At 38.3% G+C, this 23,443-nt stretch overlaps 1 protein-coding gene and 1 long non-coding RNA gene across 3 annotated transcripts in view; one reads left to right on the top strand and one right to left on the bottom strand.

Moving 5' to 3' along the window:
• The window catches only part of MPP7 (MAGUK p55 scaffold protein 7), a 229,416-nt gene that overhangs the window by 69,334 nt on the left and 136,639 nt on the right, over window positions 1-23,443 (bottom strand). For both annotated transcript variants that reach the window (XM_019973184.2, XM_070800975.1), the window contains exons 4-7: window positions 17,647-17,724; window positions 15,173-15,253; window positions 3,909-4,040; window positions 819-900 (exon numbers count right to left, since the gene is read on the bottom strand). In XM_019973184.2, the coding sequence (XP_019828743.1) occupies window positions 819-900; window positions 3,909-4,040; window positions 15,173-15,253; window positions 17,647-17,724 (373 nt within the window). The remainder of the gene's footprint in view (window positions 1-818; window positions 901-3,908; window positions 4,041-15,172; window positions 15,254-17,646; window positions 17,725-23,443) is intronic.
• On the top strand, window positions 4,333-11,028 carry LOC139186480 (uncharacterized). Its single transcript, XR_011570047.1, has 2 exons — window positions 4,333-9,720; window positions 10,507-11,028. It is a non-coding gene; the product is annotated as an uncharacterized lncRNA (long non-coding RNA).

The following is a 23,443-nucleotide window of genomic DNA, read 5'->3' as shown; positions in this document are numbered from 1 at the left end:
GCCGTGTGGTCCCCCAGTGCCTGTGAGGGCAACATACCTCATGCCTCTCAGGTTTCAGAGGCTGAGCCCCCAGAGAACGACTCCAAGACCACAACCTCACCAAAACTGCCAAAGGAACAGCAGCAGCATCTCAGTCTTTTTCTAAAAATGCACATTACTTTCATCTTCAAAATAGTATTTTTAAAGGCTGCATGCTTCAGTAGTACTTTTGAAATCAGAAACATTGAAATAAGTCTTATAACCTTGGAAGCCCATATAAGCGAAGACCATAAAGCAAAATGAGATTTATCATTTATTTAAATAGGTTCATTTGAACTATGATGCTGGAGAAGACTCTTGAGAGTCCCCTGGACAACAAGGAGGTCAAGCTAGTTAATCCTAAAGGAAATCAACCCTGAATATTCATTAGAAGGACCGATGCTGAAGCTGAAGTTCCAATACTTTGGCCACCTGATGCGAAGAGATGACTCACTGGAAGAGACCCTGACGCTGGGAAAGATTGAAGGCAAGAGGAGAAGGGGGCAACAGAGGATGAGATAGTTGGATGGCATCACTGACTCAATGGACATCAGTTTGAACAAGCTCCAGGAGTTGGTGATGGACAGGGAAGCCTGGGTGCTATAGTCCACGCGGTCTCAAATAATCAAGACGCGACTTAGCAATTGAACAATAACCACATTTGAACATAGAGAAAAATACCTTATTACTGTTTTGTTGTACTGTCTAAATCCTGCTATCCTTTCAGTTATATACCGGAAATGTGACACACAAAGCCCACACGACTCGTCCACACCCGCCAAACACGTGTACACTCTCACCGCTTCTGTCTGCAGCGCCCCCTCTCATGATCCTGGCCACCACGATGGCCCCAGTCTGCTCATCCTTTTTAATAGTGGCTCCCTTTAAAGAAAAAATAAAATAAAATTTGTGGGTAAATGCACATACCGGGTGGTAAGAAAGAGGGCAGAAATAAGGACCTTATCTGGAAAATGTAAAAACAGCTACAAAAAAATTAAAAGGAGGCAGAAGGAACAGATATCATGTCAGGCACCTCACAAATACTCATCACTAAACACACAGTCTTATACAGCATATATCATCTAAGGTTTTCAGCACAGTCCAAAAATTTTTGAATCTTTATTCCCTTCAATACTATGGAGTATACAAGTATCTTCTTTCCATTATGAACCTTACATTTGAATACTATTTGTTTTTTGACAGTATTTCCTCATTTCACTTTATCTTTATCCCAAGCCCTATAAGGTCATATACATAGAGAAGCTGAAGCGAATAGAAAATAAACTAGAAAACTAAAACCCAGACCACCTGACCTTTAGTTCAGCAACCCTTCTACTACAGTATTACAGTAAACAAACTCAGCGATGATAATAAACAAAATGGAAAGAAAAAAAAAAGATCTGATACTCCTAGTTTTTATGTACTAGGATTATACTTAGCACAAATGGAGCTAACATTCTGGCAGGAGATTAGGAAATAATTTCAAAAAGAATCCAGAAATTCTTCATTTATGGGTGTTTAGAAGCAAATCAACTGAACACTTTTTGTCAGCATAGCAAGCAGAAATGGTTACTTTGAATGCCTCTTCATGACTTTCTTCCAAGAAACTGGCAGTGGTTTAGACAAACCATCTATGTCACGTTACACAGCTAGAGAGACGCACATTAGGTGGGAGCAAAGTTCACCCCCCAAAAAGAAGTTTGACAGTGAACACATTTATTTATAGCATTACAAAATAGATATTACAAAAGGATTCCTAGTTTTGTTTTCATATGCATTTTATATATGATATTTTATTTTATATGTGATAGCTATCAAATACATACCTAATAACAACAAAAAATTAAATAATTCCATGCTAGGATGATTTTGTGGCATTTTAATCACCTACACATGCCCTCAAGGCTGAAGACTTGAATGAGTGCCTCTCCATGGTTATAAACCTTAGACTGTCCAATTCCTGGTATTTTCTGCAGGTAGCTTGTAGCCAAGATGACTAGAAATGTAATATTCTTACTACAACTAATTAGTGTAGTTAGATCAACTTTTACTTTAAGAATGTGTCTCCAACTGACTAAAGTATGCCTAATGATCAGAAAGGTCTAGTAATCGAAAATTGTTTATTGTTGTTCAGTTGCTAAGTCGTGTACGACTCTGCGACCCCATAGGCTGCAGCATGCCAGGCTTCTTTGTCCTCCATCTCGCAGAGTTTAAGACTATTTATCTATCTTTTATAGATGAGAAATTGCATGACAAATGGTTATGACTTGTCTAAGATCAGACAACTAGTATGTAGCAAAGTCAGAACTTATCTAAGGCAAACTGAACAGAATTGCTGTTTCTAACCTTATCATTCAAAACTAATAATCTTCTGAATCCTTCTATAACCCTGTATTCATAAGGTTGTAAATATACTACTTTTGCAGATGCAGATTATCAGTTCTTCCCTCTCTGAATGTGCCTGTCAGGTGCCTACATCGAGTGGTGAATAGATTCCAGGGCATCTAAGGCTGTGGGAAGACTTGCAGCTGGGTCCCTTGAGACACAGTGTCTGTAGGACATCAGATGCTATGGCTTTTGGCTGAGTAACTGGAAAGATGAGACTGTCCACTGGGGAACCACAGGGTGGAACAGATTCGGGGACAAAGATCAGCTGACTTTTGGACATGTGAAGACTGAGATGTCTACCAGACATCCAAATGGAGATACTGGGCAGAATGATGGACATACAAACTTAAAAGATTAGAAGAAAGAGAAATGTGACCTGGGAGTCACCGGCACACAAGTGGTTTTTAAAGTCACAGCTGGAGGGATCACTTCCAGAATGTGCAGAGAACAGAAAGTACTCAACACTTAAAGGACTTGTTAAAGGCCCTGAAATATATTTATGCATCAATATAGATAGTACCCTGGAATAGAAATGCTGGCTATCTGCTGATTCTCCTGATCCTTGGAGGGAAAACATGGACCTGAGAAATGGTGTCTCACTTTCTATAGGATACTATTAATAGCACTTAACTCAATCTTCTTTTGATCCCTACATTCCTGAATATTTTCTATTTCCATATTGCTTTCCAAACCCTTATGAGCACACTTCCTTGAAGTATTCTTAGTGCAATGTACTTGGCACGAAAATAAAATCAAAACCCAATAAAACAAGGGCACATTCCATGTGACACTGTACAAAAGCACCCCTTGGCTCCTGGTCTCATCACTCCAGCCCTTGCTTCATCATCGCATCTCTTTTTGTAACTCTAACCCTTCTGTCTCCCTCTTTCACTTTAATAAGAACCATTATGATTACCTTGGTCCCACCTGATAATCCAAGACGGTCCCCACATCAAGATCTTTAATTACAAAAAGTTCCTTTTGCCTTGTAAGGCTCTGAAGATAGGACTCGACACCACTGGGGGTGTGTGGGAGGCACTGTCCCACTACCACAGGCCCTGGACATGACACAGAGCTGCCTAAATCCTGGTGCTAAAACAAATAGCTACATCTACATTTTGAACTATTAGATTCCTGGTTAATTTCTCATCACTTTAAAATCAATCTGCTTTCTAGAAAAGCCATAAGCAATTATTTTCAGTTGCACTTTTTAATCTCTAATCAGCTGCAGTTGGTGCATGTCATGTCATCTTTTATAAATGCCAACCAGTAACATTTTAAAAATGATTGCTATTTATAATCAAAAGAATGCCATTTTCTTTGGCTCTGTTTTAATTTTTATCCATCATCTCCTTTAGATGTGAATGCTCCGTTTATTTCTGAGTTTGAAGACACAGAGGAAGCATATTTTAAAGAGGGGAATAAATGATATGCACCCATCACACTGGTCTTTATCATGGTATCCACTCATAGCTGAGCATAAAAGATGGACCAAAACTCACCAGTGGTTCTCTATTTTTAACCAGGCGGATGATTTTCACCGAGTCTTCCTCATCGTCAATGTCATCAGGCATAGGAGGCAACACAGGATCATAATTCTTCTGAGCCACAGTGTCATGCACAGAGAGCAAAGCCTATCAAAGTCAAAGGTGAAAAGTGTTTAATATAAAACCCTAAACACACCCAACTATGAGGAAAATGAAATCGATGTTCTAATTGTGGCACAGCAAAGATAATAATGCAACTACTTGGAAAGAAATCCCTTACAAATTGGGCAAGGGGGTTGCAGAACAGCAGAGGCAGCCCTCCATGGTCACTAACGGACACCAAGAATCAGCATACAGCACCTTCTAAGCTGTGTATTCTCTGGTTCATCCTAGAAAGGTGGCAGCTGGGGAGGGGGTGTGTGTCGGGGGGTGGGGGGAGTTACTTTTGAAGGGAGGGAGAAAATGAGGCTATAAATACATGATCAATGGGCCAGCAGGAGACTGGGGAAACCACGCATGTATTTTTTTTTCCCTTTCCTTCTATTAGCAGAAAACACAAAAGTACTGATAATACAACTGATGAGTCTTCATTCTTCTGTGGTATTCTCACTTTTTAATGTTTGGTGTAATAGATGACTAATGTGTATTTTTTTAAAAAAAGTATTTCTAGTCATGACTGTTATGGTAGTAAAAGTTCTCAAAACAAGTGCGTTGTCACTAGAGACCAAAGGTGAGAAAAACGTGACACATCAGTATATGTGGGGTGACTGGGTCTAGACTTTTACCTGATTTGTTCCCCAATCACCCAATCAGTATGATACATCCGTTCTTCCAGCCAGAAGCTTAGAAATCCTTGAAACCGCTCCTCTCAGCTACACTCCCAACATCCAGCCCACATCCTGTTAAATCTGCTTCTAATACGTATGCTAACACTTGTTATCTTCTCTCTAGTCCAGGGCAGAGGTTGGCCGACTATGCCACCTATGTTGTAAATGAAGCTTTGTTGGAACACAGCCACACTCATTCATTGATGTATGGTCTGTTTATGTTGGCTGTCATGTTACAATGGTGAAACTGAATAGAAGCCACACACGGTTTTTACATAAAAAGCTGGCATATCCTTGGTCTAGATCATCGATGCCATCATTTTTTACCTGGGGCATTTTTACCTGGAGCCCCAACTGGTCCAGCTGCATTCACCTTTAGCTCATTTTCAAATCCATGACCCACAGTGTAGCCAGAGTGATTGTTTTGAAACTTAAGAGAGTAAATCATGTAACTGGTCTATTAATAACTCCTGTAAATCTACTCCGGTTTGGGGATGAAGAATGAATGAATGAAAGTCGCTCAGTCGTGTCTGACTCTTTGTGACCCCATGGACTATACAGTCCATGAATGAAGAGCATGGGATGAAAAGCAAACTCAAACTCTGAAGCACGTTCTAGTCTTGTATTTGTCTCCAACCTTATCTTACCTCCACTGTCCTCCTCACTCAGCTTACATAACTGGCCTCTCTCTCTAGAGGAGTGACTAAAACATCTGATGTAAAAGCAGACCCCCAGGTTACTTGATCTCATAGCACCATCTTCTTTGCTTTAATACATGCTCATAACTTTTAACCACATTTATGTTATTATGTATATATTTGCTATCTGCTGAAACAGAAGCTCTTAAGAAGGCAAAGAAATGGTTTCTTTATTGACTATAAGCTTTCTTATTGACTATAATAATTCATAAGCGTACGTACTATAATGTGAATCTTCAAAAATGTCTATGTCCCTGTAAATATCACCCAAGCAAGAAACACAACATTAACAGAACTCCAGGGGCCCCTTTAGTATGCTCCTTCCTAGTCACCATGACCTCTACTTAAATACTGCATAAATGGAATCATAAGCAGATGTTTCTTTTTCCTGCTAATAAGTGAGATTCATCCATGCTGTTACTGGTAGCCATTCTGTTTTCATTGTGCAGCACTCCAACATGTATATATTTCACAGTTTCTTTACCCATTATGCCTCTGAGGGACACTGAGGTTGTTTTCACTTTTGGCTGTTAAAGCAATTCTATTATGCACATATCTGTTGATGCATAGATACGCTAATTTGGGTTAAGTGTATTTAAGGGTATAATGTCTGGGTCATTCAACACAGGCAGATGAGACAAACAGGTTGCTCCAGCTACACTCCCACCAGCAGCTATGTGAGTTCTAGCTGTGTCTCAGGATCCAACAGTTTACAGTATTAGTTTAAATCTGACCATTCTGAGTATACAGTGGTATCTTCTAATGGTAAAGTTCATCTTTCTCATAACATCTTTTATGAAATGTCTGTTCAAGATCCTTGCACATTTTTCCATTCCATCTATCTTTCGCTTCTTGATTTGTAAGATCACATCAGATCAGATCAGGCGCTCAGTCGTATCCGACTCTTTGTAAGAGTCCTTTATAATATGCTGGATCCAAGGCTTTGTGCCATAAATACATTCTCTCATTCTCCCGTTTGGTAACTTGTCCTTTCACTTTCTTATTAGTGTTTTTTGATTTTAAAAAAAGGATCCAAATTAATGAGCCCAATAATACTTTTTTCTTTACGGTTTGTGGTACCCAACAAAATTTTCAAAGGGATAGAATGAACAGCATCAAGATGATAAAATATCTGAAGAGATAATAGCTGCAGATTTCTGACAGTTGATGAGAAACACAATCTGAAGATTCAGGAAGCAGGAAAAATAAAAATTAACCCATGCTTACATACATCATAGTGAAAACACAGAATGCCAGAAACAGAAAGTAGTTCTTAAAAATATCAGAGAGAAAAACACAGATCATGAGAAAGGAAAAAAAAAATGAGAACTGAGTGATCAGCAGCAATATAACTAGAAGATAAAAACACATTAAAAAATAATAGTCAGCTCAGAATTGTGTATCTAGCAAAAGTACTGTTCAAGAATGAGGATGGAAACGAAGGTGAAGTTACCAGGTACCTATTAGAGAAAATGTTCAGAAAAAGATAATGAAGCAATGGTTTTTTAAGACACTGGACATGAAATAAGAGAAGGACAGTGACCACTGAGAGACAGGAAATAACTGTGGGCCCTAAGACTGCCCAGCTTACTGTCTAGAGCAAGGTTCTCGGCTGTGTTGGAAGAGAAGGAACCCAGGTGGAATGCAGCAGTCTTCCTTAGTGGAGACAAGAGAGCTGGGAATCTAAGGAGGTCAAGGGGTTAAAGTTCTCAGCGAAGGGATGAGAGGAGAGTGAGCGACACAGACACAGAGTTTCTTGAGTCCTTAGCCAAGGCTTGTGTATGGACAGCTCCCAGAAAGGACTAGAAGAGTGGTCGGGAACAGAGGGCTGTCTGGGGACATCTTTGGTTTGTCATGATTCAAAGGATGCCACTGCCATCTGGCTTCCCAGGTGGCTCAGTGGTAAAGAATCTGCCTGCCAATGCAGTAGATGCAAGAGATGTAGGTTTTATCCCTGGGTCAGGAAGATCCCTTGGAGGAAGAAACCGCAACCCACTTCAGTATTCTTGCTTGGAAAATCCCATGGACAGAGGAGTCTGGTGGGCTACAGTCCACCGGGTCGCGGAGTCAGACACAACTGAGCGCACACGCACACCCTGCCATCTAATGCTCAGAGGCCAGAGATGCTCCCAGGCAACCGACAGACTGAACAATCCCTGCCCCGCCCCAGATAATTAACTAGTCCTCAAACTTAAACCCTTCCGAGGCTGAGAAACCCTGCATGAGAAGAAACGATCCCCGAAGCTTGCACAGGGCAGGGATAGCTCCGGTTCCCACAAGTTAAAAGGAAAATTCTCACAATTCGCTGGGCATTGAGGAGAATTAGTAGAAGGGTACTGTCTTCATAGTGGGAAATAATTAGCCTGAGATTACACACTGCTAAGATCTTACCTAACACAGCTTAAAAGCAAGCCTCTGAAGGATCAAAATGTTTCCAGGTTACTTAACTACATGATGCGAACTCAAGAATATTATCTATAAATATACAAAAATATCCAGCATCAAAGGAAGTAAAACTCACAATGACTGTCAGTCAAAAATTACCAGGCATGTAAAGAAAGCAGAAACTACACAATGATGAAAAATATAAAGCTATTAATTAAACCCTGAAAAATTACACAGATGTTAAAATTATACAGAAATCTTCTAATTACAGACAGATCACAGAAAAGAAAATTAACAGTTATAATTGCACTCTAAATGTTCAAAAAGCTAGAAGGGCTGAACATGAGACTTGGGATATACAAAAAATATTCAAATCAAGCTTCTATAGATTAAAAGGTACAGTGAATGAATGAAAAAAAGTACACTGAATGAGATGAACACTTGTAGGCAAAGCAAAAAACTATGTAAAATGAAACATAAAGAAAATATAATGAAAAATTATGAGCACAGGATTATTGAGCTGTGGGACTTCAGTGGTCTATTACATGCACCTAATTGGCATCTCCAAAGACAGGAGAGGTTCTTTAAAAAGTTTGAAGAAATATGACAGAAAATACTCCAAATTTGATGGAAATAAAAAAGCCCAAATGTTTCAAAGCACAATAAACAGAAAAAAAATAACATCAAATTGCATAAAACTAGTAAAAAAGGAAATCTTAAAATCAAAGAAAAAAAGCACATTACATACAAAAGAAGAAAGATAAAAATGTCTCCTCACTTCCCACCAGAAACAGTGTGAGCCACAGGACAATGGAGCAACATCTTTAAAAATACTCAAAGAAAACTACTGTCAACCTAAAATTCTATACCTAGCAAAAACACCTTTTCAAAGCAAGGAATATGGTGAACTTCTTAAAGATACACAGAAGCTGAAGGAATTCATCACCAGCAGACTTGCATTACCAAAAATGTTATAAGAAGTCTTTCAGACAGGAGGAATAATCTCAGATGGGAACACAGATCTAATAAGAGCACTAGAATTGTTCACTCTCTGTGTATCTATGGTGACTATCTTGCACATAGTAAAAATAATAGTGAATGCGAATGAACATATTTTAAAGTGGATATGATGGCTGGGGCTTCTGTGATGGCTCAGACAGTAAAGAATCTGCTGGCAATGCAGGAGACCCAGGCTCAATCTTTGTGTCGGGAAAATCCCCTGGAGAAGGGAATGGCTACCCATTCCAGTATTCTTGTCTGGAGAATTCCATGGACAGAGGAGCCTGCCGGGCTACAGTCCATGGGTCACAAAGAGTCAGACATGATGAGCAACTAACACTTTCATGATGGTTCAAAGGCAATGATAAAACACCAGCTATGTATTTTTCCTCCTTAGTGTTGTATTTTCATATCTGGATTCCAAAAATAAAAAACTTTCAAGATTTACAGATACCAAGTTCATAATTTTTAACAGCTTTGCTGCATAAGTAGTTTTGGTTACCAACATTTTTATTTTGGACAAGTAAAAGTAACTTTGTTTTCCACTCTTCTGTTTTAACCAATTTATTCTTCACTATACAGATTTTCCTTTCAAAAGGCAATACCTAAATGAAATTGTGTTTCCATATGCCATAGCCACCAATCACAACTGATGGGTTTACCTGTTGCTTAGAAGAATCTGCAGGAAATGGAACACTGGGCTTTGTAACTCATCAGGCTCCTGAGCTCTTGCTGCCTTGGACCCCCTGGAGTCAATTCTATGTTCTAAGTATCTGTCAGGTCCTTAGAATTAAGTGTCTAACTCATAAGGATGAGTAACCTTGATTTATTCCTCCAGAAGGAAGCTTAACTTTTCCCTTCAGTATGCTTTAATGAAGTCTCATCCATTCTGCATGCCCGGGCAATGAGTAATTTCTGGTAAGTGAATGTTTTGGAAAGCTAAAAAATTACAACAAATCTTTTTATTTTATTGCCTTTTTAAAAATCTACCAAATTTTCCCTGACTTCCTAAATTATAAAACCATGTTCTAAAGATGATGTCACCTCACTTTTATCAAAAAAGAGCCACTGAATGACAACTCAAAGAGGCTGATTTGCCTTTAACGTGGCAACGTGATGCCTAGGAAGTGCTTTTATTTACTGATGATTCTGCTTTCTCTGGAAACAAAGTCTCTGTAGAAATCAGGCTCCCTCCTTCAGTGCCCCTACCTGGGTCCTTGCCCTCCCCCACTGCAGCATGCTTTAGAGTGTGTTACATCTATATGGCCTTTTGTGACAGACATTTTCTCACCATGTGGCGTCCTTTATACTTTACTTTTCCTGGACTTTAAGATTTGGACAATAAGGCTGGATTTTGTAGACACTATTGAATAACAATTATTAGTTTTTTGTATATGGCAACTGATCAATTCAAAGACTAAGTGTAATCCAATACAGGAAGTAGTTCATCCTATTACCCTATTTACAATGGTGGGAAATGTATATGCAATATTTTTGTATACAAAAAAGAATGAAAGGTAATGCAGTCAAGATGAACTATCACTAAAAGTATATGAATACATGATTTACAGAAGAAATAAAAAGTCATTAAGCATATGAATGGTCTTCACTAGGAAAGCAACGGATAGAGACTTCTATTTTCTAATTTAAATTCAAAACACAATTATGTATTATCCAAAATTGCTTTCTGTTTATTTCTTAAAGTTTTATCAAGTCACTATGTTAAAGGTGAAACTAAAGCCAAAGTAGTAAACTATTGGAAAGACTGTTGCTGAAGCTCCAGTACTTTGGCCTCCTGACGCAAAGCGCCAACTCATTAGAAAAACACTCTAATGCTGGGAGAGACTGAAGGCAAAAGGAGAAGGGAGCAGCAGAGGATGAGATGGTTACATAACATCACCAAATCAATGGACACCAATCTGAGCAAACTCTGGGAGCCAATGGAGGACAGAGGAGCCTGGCATGCTGCAGTCCATGGGGTCGCAAAGAGTTGGACACGACTTAGCGACTGAACAACAAATAAACTAGCATATCTTATTAAAGGCAATATCATAAATCATTTATAAAGATGTTATTCCTTCCAACCTTATGTATGAATTTTTTAAAAACTTTTCATGTGTGTGTGTGTGTCCAAATGTCCCTGAAGCTGCAAATGCTCTTTTTCTATCCCATGATTATGGTTCAATTGTTACACTTCCATCTTTAATATATTTGGATTTCATTTTAGTAGGCCTCTTTCTTATTTTTCCCAAATAATTAAGCAGCTGTCCCAACACCTCGTATTGAAGCTACATCCAATTCCACCTATCTCCCACTCCCTTGCCTCCATCCTTCACATTCTTTGTAAGGACCACAATCACATATCACCCTAATCATTTCTACAGGCTCCCACCTTGGCTTCCTCCATTCGGGACCCATTCCTCTCATCCTGCCACCACCCCACCACCCCAGGGAACTGCTGTGCATATTACACTCAAGACTGATGGCGTCACTTATTCAAACCCTTCTGATGACTTTCCACTGCTCCTAGAATGAAATTCAAACTTTTGAATAAGCCCATAATTAGAAAGTCCATAGAATATATCATCTAAATAAGGAAACAAGTAAAATTAAAAGGGAGGTTGTTAATAACACGGGAACCAGTCTGGCAAAAACAAGACTGTCCTGGGCAAACCAGGATGTCCAGCCCTGACTCACAGGCACTACTATCCAGCTCCTGCCCTTTCCTTTTTTACAAGCTATTGATCAGCCACAGTTCGAAGTCTGCTTTACATCCTCGAACTTGACAAATTATTTTCTTTGTGGGACTTCACATACTAGTCACTGTACTGAAACCCTTCTTTCTTCGCCTCCCACTCCTGACTGATGCCTGCCTCTTCTGGTCACCTCACACTCAATCTCCGGCTGTCACCTTATATGGACTACATCCTCTGTCTGCAAAGTATTCTTCAACCCTGTCTCCATTCCTATGTGCTCCACACTATTTCTGGGTGTTCCCTCTTTTTACCCACTATTGCTCCTATCGCCTTCACTATTCTTCATATGTGCTCATGTATCTTCCTCAAGGTGTATCTATGGGGACTGCACAGAATAGGCGCTGAATTTATGTAAGAATAAATGGACAAAGATCCAACTGTGCTGACATTTACAAATTACTGAAGAAAGTTTTAACGCTTTTCAAAACTGAGTTGGCAGATCTATAGAAATCACATTATCATTTTATCATGGGCTGTATACTTGGTTGTATACATATATGCGTGTTTTTAAAAAATCATTATTACTTTGGAGGTACACTTCAGGTCTCCTTTCAATATTGTGAATTAAATATTTTAACTGGAAGAGCAATCTTCAAAAAGTAAATAATTAGTTCCCCTATCTCCCCTAATTAGAGAAGGAAATGGCAACCTACTCCTGTCTTCTTACCTAAAGAACTCCATGGACAGAGAAGCCTGGTGGGCTACAGTCCCTGGGATGGCAAACAGTCGGACCCAACTGAGCAATTTGCACTCACTGTTCATGTATATATGTTATATTCTACTGCGCCTTGCTTTGCTCTCAGAAAAATGAAAAAAAGCAAATATTTTCACTTGTTCCCAAGACAAAAAGTATCTGATTATGTTTTGAAATAGCTTAAAACTTATTTGGGAACTATACCTCTTAAAGTAATTACCTTCAAAAGAGAGATTTAGCGTGACGGTGGTTAGTAGAAATGATTTCGAGGAAAGTAATGTTAAACATTAGGGCAAACTGCAAAGAAAAATATTTTCTCCTCAAGACTAGTGAACTAGAAATTGTCACTGTCAACTGTACTGTCATGAGTCTGCAACATTACCCGTTTTCTACATATCATTTTCCTACATGAAAGGTGAATACACACCTTTCATGCTGACTTCTCACCCATTCCTTAGCCACTCTGTTATATAAATGTGAAAACAGACAAAATCATTCATCTGAGGTATTTTTGCCATAACAAAGTTTAAGCACTCAATTATAAAGCTTCATCCAATGGTGTTGCATGATGCCATCGTAAAGGGAAGAAAACCCACATTTCTCTTCCTTCTGGAGTTTGTTTCCTTTCCTCCTGTGTGCCTCCCTTTCTGCTCACACAAAACAAAACTCTCATTACCAAATGTGTGGGGGGTTTTCTCAACACCACACGTTTTCTATGAGGCCAACCGAGTGTCCTGCAATTCAACCCAGTTCTGAGTTCATCTTCCAGGAGAGAGCACCAGGTCACCACTGCAGGTTGCCACCTGTGCTTCTGGTCAACCCACTGTAGATCAGAGGTTCCAATAACCCTCTCTATGGGTTTGAACAACTTGCTCCAGCAGGTCACAGGATTCAGGGAAGCACTTACATTTACCAGTTTATTAAAGGCTATGATAAAAAGACATAGATGAACAGCCAGATGAAGAGTTACACAGAGGAGGGTAGGAGTTTCTGCCCCATGGCATTGGGTGCATCCCCTTCCTGGTACATGGATGTGTCCTGAGCCTGAAAGTTCTCTAGACATTACACTTTGGGGATTTTGTGGGACTTTCTCATGTAGGCATAATCAATTCATCTATTATGATGCTTCCATGTTTGTAACATGAAGTCAAACTGGGGAGTGGGATCATTACTTAAAACTCATATGAAGATGAAAGCTTTGTTCCCCCCAAATAACCATCAACTTTATAAAATCTTTAATTCCTAAAACATAATTGGTGAGAGAGTAAGGCTGAAAATTCTAAGCTTCTAATCCTGGTGTGGTCTTGCTGGTGACCAACCTCCAGATAGGAGCCTACCCAGAGTTACCGCATTAGAACAAGAGATGCTCCTATTGCCCTTATCACTTGGAAAGTTACAAGGTTTCCAGGAGACCTGGGCCAAGGACTGGGTCAGAGACATATGTACGTACAACAGACGCTCCCAGTGCTCTCATCACTCAGGAAACTATCTAGGAACCTGGGGCAGACACTGATACACACACATCTTCTATTACCTCATAACCAACTGAGATCCAACACTGCTCTCTCCAGCCAAACACCAGTTTCCATCCAGTATACCCTCCTAATTACTAGCTTTTCCATTTCAAACACTCTTGAATGGAATACGAAAAACACATTTTGTTTGCTGGGGGTCAGAAACATTCCTCTTTAGTTTCTAAAATTCAAACCAAGATAATACTCTCAAAAAGGAGCTTACCAAGCACCTCAATGTTACTCTCCCTATGTTCTGATTAATGTCAGCTTTCCACGTGCAGAACATGGAAGGGCCCAGTGAAGAACTTTCCAGAGCATTCATGAATCTCCCCTAAGCTCTTCACTTTCTGTGTACTCTTTCTTCAATATCAGGCAACCATTTTACAGTAATAGGATCTTTCTTCTTCTAGAACTAAATGCGACAAACCTTCTCTGCACCAGCCAATTCATCTCACATCACTAATCATAGTTCATTTACCCTTTTTTCAGATATACATTCATATGCTTTATATTTGCTTATATGGTTGAGAAATCATAGGCCATACATGTTCTCACTTTATGTTTTATTTAATACTTTCTTTTTCTGAATATCAGCTTAAGACTATATATAGTACCACTGCAAAGGAGATTTTTCAAAAAAGGTAGAAATCATCACTTTTTGCATTTAGGTGGACATTTTCATTCAACAGTCTATAAATGCTTAACAGAAATATGAGATACCTGATCACTTTAATGACATAATTACCTATCTATATGTTATTCTGACTCCTGAACAATATTTCACACACAAGTAGATTAGTTATCAAATCCAAAATGTATAGGTTATGTTGACCAATCACAGCTGGAGGAAAACTAAGTGATAAACTTGTACAAAAAATGGTGGGGAGAATCAAGATGGATCTACCAATATTTTACTGGAAAACTGCATTGCTCTATAAAATAGCAGGGTGCATTAAAACACAAATTGATAGAGGAGGGGGCAGGAAATGGAGAGGAAACTGGAGGAGGAAGAGGAATGCTGACAAGGTCCCATAGAGAAATAGATATTGTTGTCAAACACACTGGCACACCATTAACTAGCCAAGTAAAACAAACCTACACAAAATCACTTAATAGGTTCTGTATCCTGTACTCTAAACTTCATTTAAAAGAAAAATGACCTTGAAGCTCCATTCTGTTTTCCAACTTAAATCATGAGCCTCCCAATTTAAGTATTTCATAGATTGTCACAACATCATCATCAAAAACTCAACTCTTCTTACTTAACAGGATTAAAGTGATTAAAATACTGTGCACTATTTGAAAACACATTTACTTGAAAATTGATGGTTGAAACAAAATTCATCTCAACTCCCAGAAAGTGGCCCTTTTTGGAGATATTTATTACAGGTGTCACACGTCCTCACCTTCACATTGGGTTTTGACAGTAGCTTCAACAGCTCTCTGATCTCACTGTTTAATGGCTTGTTCTGAAGCTCCTCCGCCAGCTGCACGGGAGATCACATTGACATGAAGAACAGTTAGTGAGAACAGGGTGTGCTCCACCTGTGACAACTGAGAAGCTATCTTGCTACTTTCCAGCGATTAAGCTCAAGTCAGCAAGAAAGAAAACAGACTATCAATCACTGCTCTTCTTTTGAGGCTCTTAGTAGCCCTGCTTTCAGACCCAGCTCTCGGCTGAGTACAACTCAAGAAATCGTATCAGCCAGATCCCTTTCTGATTTATTGCAATGAGGGCAAACCCCAGCACTTCATCTGCAAAATGGTCTTTTGCATGCAGACAAAGGACCACTTGTAAAAAGGACTGGATCAAGCGTTGACACCGTAAAAAGAAAAAAAGAAAAAAAAAAAAAAAAAAAACAGAAAAAAGAACCTCTGAATGAGGTGGTGAAATCTACAGGGTTTCCAAAAACCCACAGTAGCTTGCTGTTTAGAGCTGGGGTAAAAAGAACGAGAATACCCCTAAAAGAGCAAATGATGTGAAACTTTTATTATGTTTACCTACACAGTCTGTTACATATAAAATAGGTTAATCATAAAATGACTTATAATAGCTTGACAACTATGCTGGTCCCACAGATCCTGACTGTTCTCTGACCAGGATTATAAATTCCCATTGGTCGCTTCCAGCTAGAGAAAGGAGCAGAGCTTGGACCCTACCTGGTATTCTTCATAAAGAGGGGCTTTTTATCAAAATCTCTATGCAATCTTAGGCTCTAAGAAGGATCATAACATTTTCATAAGAAGAAAAGCAAGATTCAAGTAGGAAAAAAAAAAACATTCAAAATATGAAAAATGCAGCACAGAATGCAAAATATGTACATATATTTTCATTTAAAAACCCTTCTCAAAACACTGCATCAAATTTCCATTTGTCCCTATAGTTTCTAGCAAGTTAAAAATAATTGTTATCTCGGGAAAGGACTTTTCTCTAAATGAGGGGTGTAATAATAAATTATACACAGAAAATAAGACCAGATAAAATTGATACATTCACTGAATATATTTCAAAAGATACTTTTCCTTTTTCAAGGTAACAATTCTACAAAATTTTTAATTTACAAAAAGACACAAAGGGCTTTTTGCACTTTTAAACATTTAAACACTTCTGAGATGAATTACAAAATGCTAAGATTATATTTGCAAAAAAATCTCTAATTTAAAAAATGTACAATATGTTGTAACATGATTGGGCCTCAATTACATTGTTTTATAAATAAATATTTTCCCAAACTCTCAACAGTAAATGTTTTAAAACTGGTTTTCAAGGTTTTCCCAAGTTTCAAGTGTTTAGGTTCTGAAACTCATAGGTAAGTTTCTTCACAAAACATGTATATTGCAACATCCTTGTAATTTGTAATCTCTGTAGCTACAAATGGAAGAAAAAAATGGGAACTAAACAGAAAATATACAAATAGATTCACCATACAAGCTTTATTTTCTACTAACAAAGAAAAATCAACCTCTGAATATGGTTAGTTTTTTTTTTATAATTATTATACTTATAGCTCTAATCTCTTACTAAACTGAACTATAGTTTTATCATAGTAGTTTAAAATATTAAAAAACATGGCGGATTCATTTTGATGTTTGGCAAAACTAATACAATTATGTAAAGTTTAAAAATAAAATAAAATTAGAAAAAAATAAAAAATAAAATAAAATATTAAAAAACAGCAGGCTGAAGGATGTCACTAAAACCAGCTTCCACACCACATGTGCTTCTTGTCCAGCTTAAGTGTCCCCCTCCAGTTTATCCAGGTCTGTGCTCAATTCATCTGAGTCCGAAAGTTAACAGTAAGAAACAGCAAGTTAGTTCCCTGTCCCACATTTAAAATAAAATTATAGCTACAGGAAATTAACTACTCCATCAATGCCAACTGCAGCTCAAATTTATTTTTTGGTTATGAAGGTAATTTGGAAAGGTCTCACATCCATAAATCATTACCATGCTTTATAATCCATTTTAAAAACAACCCTGTCTTTTTATGTATTTCATCCGCCTCATTCCTATGCTAGCATCTGTCGTTTTCAGGACTGTCAGCGATAGAGCCATCTCATTTGTCTCTATTTCTCCAAAGCATTTCTCTTGCCTGGGACTTTCTCAGACACTGACAGCTGATAGCATCTCTCCCCACAGAGGCACAGCCTAAAATTTCTATTCTGTAGTTACCAAGGCAGGACTAGAGGGCATCTCCATGCAAAATCTTTAAGATAGGAAAGTGAAGGAAAATCAGCGTAGGGTCAGTGTAAACTCAGTGGTAAACTCAGGCCTTTCAGTTTGCAGTCCCAGAGCACGCACATCTGTCTGCACTAGGATGAGTCCTGCCCCCGGGGGTCACGGAGGACGAGTCCCCCTGAGCTGGGAAGGCACACTTACATCATCGGCCAAGGCTGCCGCGCCCTGAAGGATGGGCACAGGGTTCTGCTTCTCGTAGTAGTGAAGTTTCTCATGAATCTGGAAGAAAGGCAAACGAATATAAGTTCACCTGCTAGCGAACCACCTGAGACATTTACACATTTGATCATTTCAATAGAAACTGGTCTACTGAACATTCTAGACAAACATGTTTCTATAAACCCACAGATGACAATAGGTGTGCATAGTTCATCTAGTAAGACACTTCCATGTTTGTAACATGAAGTCAAACTGGGGGCGGGGGGTGGGATTATCGTGACACAGAACTCATGCGAAAATGAAATCTTTGTTCCCCCAAATAACCATTAGTTTTATAAAATCTTTAATTTCTAAAACATAATTGCTTCAATACTTCGAGCAGTGGTCATAGGTTATATTCCTGCTAAAAACATAAATTATGATTAAAGCTAAGCAAGAAACTGGCAGCCACATCCTGACAGTTGGGGTGTAATAACGGCCCAGAACGAAGAACCAGGCGACATGCAGACTAAGGGCCACCCCTCCAGGAAGACATCTCACCCAGCACAATGCTCCTTCACTCCTTTTTTTTTTTACCCCCCGCACCCATTCAAACTTCTACAAAACAAAGGGATTTCTCATAACTAGAGACATCTCTCATAACTATTCAGCTTCAGTTTTTCATTTTGGAAAACCAGTAAAATTCTCTTAATCAGGATAATTTTATTCTTCACTTCCCATCACCATTACCCCAGGAACACAAAAGAATATATTTTAATGCATTATAAGCCAACTGAGTTCCTTAAAAAAAAAAATCTAGAATGATAGTTAATAAAAAATAAATTTAAAAACACAAGTAGAAAGATAGTTACGAAACGAAAGGTGCTTTGACAAACGTATAACTCTCGGCACCTAAGTGTAATCTATTTCAGCTCTTACATGGGTGCCTTTATATTTTATGCTTGAAAATATACGTTAGCCTCTTTGTATTTACATTTGAGATGACTGCTCCCCCACTTATATATGAAAACCGGTTGTATCTCATGATTTCCTGTTTTTAATAGGTATCAAGTAAAATACTCTCTTAATTATGCTTGAAACTAAGCAAACTCTCGTAAAAAGTCTGGAAGACAGATTTTATTTTGATTAGCCAGATGCTATTGCTAAGAGAGGATTCTCTTACCTTGTTGGCAACTGCAATGCAGAGCATCAGGGAAAGAGTTTTGACACTTATGATATTACCAGAATGATCAAGGTAATGTTCTTATTTAACATCTTGGAAGCTTGCAACTTTTATCATATTATGAAAATAAATTTTAGAGAATACAAGCTATGAAACAAGTAATAGTTGATTTGAAGAAACTATTAAAGTATACTCTAAAATAAAAACCAACCATCCTAAAAGTTAAACTCATTTTGCTTAAATAATTATCAATAATTAGGTCACTTGAACAGATACTGTCATAGAATACTAAACTTCCTTGCTCACAAAACTCATCTAACTGTATTGTAGTTACTTGTTTAAGCGTCCTGCCTTCCTGCAACAATAAACCCCAAAGCTTATCCAAATCAGGCTTTCACCATATGCCTGTACTACCTCAGACTAGTCATTAGTATTCTTAATAATACGGCTTCAATGAGTTTAGTAGATTTTAATTCCGTGACCCTCACAAGAACACTGAAAGGTAGACAGCATCGTCTTACAGATAAGCAGATACACAGTTAAATGACTGGCTGTGGTCCCACAAATAGTAAATGGAGGAGCTGGGATTTAAAACTCAGCCATCTGGCTCAGCATCAGAGCACTTAATCACTCCACTAGTCTGTCTCAGACTAACATCTCATCTACATTCTCCACTGACCTCATTCACAGCTGAGTGAACGTGACAGAAAGGAGGCTGGACAGAGAGGTGACAAATCACAATGGCTGTTGCCAGTGACAACAGGATGACTGACAGTTCCCGTCCACCCCTCCCCCTTGGTTTTTCCTTTCTTCTGGTTGCTCATTTTTCTAAATTTATCAAACTACTATAATTATAACCTAAAATTACATGCCCCAAATAAGTGCTTTATCTCTCCATTTAATTTGCTTCTTCTGAGTGTCTTTTAAAAACAGCTTCCTCTTCCTACATCATCCTCTCTAGATCCTCACCCAGGGGTGTAAGAGTCCATCCCTCCTTGCCCATTCCTGGACTCTGTACTATACTAGCAATATTTTAAATGTTCTCCTAGAATTTCCAGATACTGGAAACCCTTTGTTCACACGTGTGCTACTTCAAAACATAATTTTAAAAATTAAGTTGGTTAGCAAAGTAAAAATTACTCTAAATAATTTTGAACTGTTCACTGTTTCCAAACATATTGAAATTCTGTTTTTTTACTAGTATTTAAAACGGCTGTTATTCAGTAGCTCAGTCGTGGTCACTCTTTGCAACTCCATGGACTGAAGCCCGCCAGGCTTCTCTGTCCATGGGATTTCCCAAATAAGAATTCTGGAGTGGGTTGCCATTTTCTTCTCCAGGGGATCTTCCTGAGCCAGGGATCAAAGCGACATCTCCTCCATTGCAGGCGGATTCTTTACCACTGAGCCACGAGGGAAGCCCAGTATACTAGGAACAAAACTTTAAAACCAAACTGATGTAAAAAACTCTAATATACAAACAGGTAAAATGTACAGACGTGGCCCCAAGGTTCACAAAGAAACATTCTGAGGCTGGACCTGCCCTGCTTGCCAGTAGCTGAGTCACTGGCCATGGGGTTCCTGGACTGAGCACAGCTAGTGGATCTGAGGAACTGAATTTTTTATTTTCATTTAAACATTCCTATGGGACCAGTGGCTTTTATATTAGATAACATGGCATCACTTTATATTATTCACTCTGTAATGCCCCAGAAAAGTTCACGTTGATATCTAGTTTGGCAAGTTCCCCTGAGGGGTAACATTCTGGAATCCAAAAGACAGATAAATAATCCAAGATGTCCTTTAGCAATAAGACAAATAGCATCCCTTACTAAATACAATGGATTACCAAATCTGAAAAATCTCATTTATTTTAACTAAACATTTCCCTTTGCAGATTCAACTACATAATAAAAGTGTACTTCGTTTTTCTCCCTTGAAGAATAAGAGAGCAAAAATGGAAGAAACTGAAGATAGAAAGAAGCTAGGGGTTAAAAAAAACTGGACAGAAGAGGAAACTCTGGTTACATTAATTTCATGTTAAAAATATATGCAATTATTCAAAAAAAATCCTAATAAGGAATGGCATGTGTTAAAATGTTTACAACACACTATTAAGAAAAAAGGACAATTCAAAACATATATATATTTATGCTCCATTAAATAGTTTTCATAAGGGCTTGTTTTCTATAATTATATTTCTAAACAGAAGAGAAGTCATTTAAAATAAAAATCATTTCTAGAGGTAACCAGGTCTTATAGGAAAGTTCTAAGTACCTTTATATACATTCACATCTTGAAAATAAATGTTCAATGTTTGTAAGGAAATCTGGTGCCAATATTCTGATTTTGGTACATGTTCAGTAGAAACTGCCTTAAATAAGCTTCAGTAAATAAAGCCTGACTAGTCTCGATGCAATCATTTGTTTTAAATGACGTCTCAATGACGTGTGGAGGTAAACTGCCAAACACAGCCGAGGTTATCTGATTGACAGTAAATAAATCAAAGCTGTAAAATCCTTTCCTTGCCTTCTATTATGAGTATTAAAAAGCACTGAAAAGAACCACACGGTAGTTTGAATCTCTGCTGTGTTCAATCACAGTACTCATCCAAAAGTCGCACGTGTTTGCATACAGATACTACATGCACGCACATGTGTGCACACATGCCCCATCTCCCTCCTTTATTTAAAACACAGAGAGGAGGGAATTCGGTATTAAAAGAAGATCCACTGGTCACAATGACAGCCAAGAATTACACATGATATTGTGTAAACATTTCTTTAAATGAAAGTATTCTAATGGCTGAGACCCTCTTTTAAAACTAATAATTTACTCTTTCTCCAAAAGGAAAAAAAAAAAAAACTTCAGCTCAAGAGAAAAAAAAAAGGATGCGGAAGAGACGTTGTGAATTTAAAACTAAGAAAACAAGAAAGAGCAGAGGCAGCGGTGCCAGCTGTGCGTCCTCCCGTGTCTCACAGGCCTCGTCTCCCTCTCAGGGCTAATTTTCTTGGCTGACACCTCCAGAAAAAAACAAAAAATGTTATAAAACTGATGAGAGTTGAATGCTTGTTTTATTCTTGCTTTTAAGGTGATAAACTGGCTTCACAGCGCCATAGACACTATCTTGTGAAATCAGTATCTACACGCTCTAAATTTATTAAGAGTATTTTTAGAGAATGAATGCTCAAATCCACAAAATGTGTTATAGTATATACATACTGTTTTTCCTATCTGACCAATTAATATGAGTTCTCTTTAGAGGTTTCCAAGTACCAACCCATCCCTGTATTCCCACCATGAACTTCATGTGTTATAACATATTGGTCTTTAATCAGTGGAGAATTCCATTGACCAATACTTTATTTAGAATTTCTGCATCAATATGCATAACTAATACTGCTACTTCTTTTGGTCCCTACTGGGTCTTTGATATCAACGCTACACTTTGATTATTTTGAAACTATGGAAGCTTTCTCCCTTTATGTGTTCTGCTGCCGCTGCTGCTGCTAAGTCACTTCAGTCATGTCCGACTCTGTTCGACCCCACAGATGGCAGCCCATCAGGCTTCCCCGTCGCTGGGATTCTGCAGGCAAGAACACTGGAGTGGGTTGCCATTTCCTTCTCCAATGCATGAAAGTGAAAAGTGAAAGTGAAGTCGCTCAGTCATGTCCGACTCTTAGCGACCCCATGGACTGCAGCCTGCCAGGGTCCTCCGTCCATGGGATTTTCCAGGCAAGAGTACTGGAAACATCTAAATACCAGTGGAGTGATATCTTTCTTAAATATTTGATGGTGTTCCCCTGAGAAACCAGCTGACTCTGGTATTTTGATATTTTACTTCCTCTGCTTTAATAGCAATTCCTCCAATTTGTTGTTTCTATGTGTCCTAGTAGGTGCAGAAAATACTATTCCCTAGAAAGTTACCCATTTTTGTCTGGCTTTAAAAAGAGCTATCTGGAGCTACTCAAACAAAATAGTCTCTTAGAAGTCTGTAAATTTACTCCATAGTTTTTCTCTTGTTACCATTTCTTATTTGGTGTTTGTACTTTTGATCTACACTCTCGATATTTAGTAAGACCAAACTTCTTAGCCCTTTATTCTTATACAAAGCTTTTTGGATCCTATAATCAAAGAAGAACCAAGTAGGTATGTCTTAATTTCATTCTCTCTCTGCATCCTGGGAGTTTTCCTGAGATCTAACTTCCCTTTTACTCTTTTAAGCCTTGTCTAATCTCTGATGAACCTAGATACAGAGTTTTGGGGGTGATTTTTTTCTTTTTTAATGACTATACTTTTATTTCTATAGTTCAAAGAATTTGACAGATCTTTCTGTTCTCTTTTCCTACCACCAGTTATTATGATCAAGGCCTTCTTTTGTGACTAATATCACTTTAAATATCCTTATTTTATAGGCTATACAACATTGATTATATAGAGTGCTTAGGTTTTAATCTTGCTGTTGGTGGTGTCTGGTGATTAGACGCTGAAGATAAACTATATTCTCAAACGCTCTGTAATTGAGGGTTGTTAGAAGTCTTCAGTTGGGTGTTATATGAAGGAGTCCTGGGTAAAAGGTATCAGATCAGATCAGTCGCTCAGTTGTGTCCGACTCTTTGC

Source organism: Bos indicus, chromosome 13 (assembly GCF_029378745.1).
Source record: "Bos indicus isolate NIAB-ARS_2022 breed Sahiwal x Tharparkar chromosome 13, NIAB-ARS_B.indTharparkar_mat_pri_1.0, whole genome shotgun sequence".
Lineage (NCBI taxonomy): Eukaryota > Metazoa > Chordata > Mammalia > Artiodactyla > Bovidae > Bos > Bos indicus.
The sequence above is the reverse complement of the archived record's forward strand: the minus strand, read 5'-3'. Positions and strand labels throughout refer to the sequence as shown.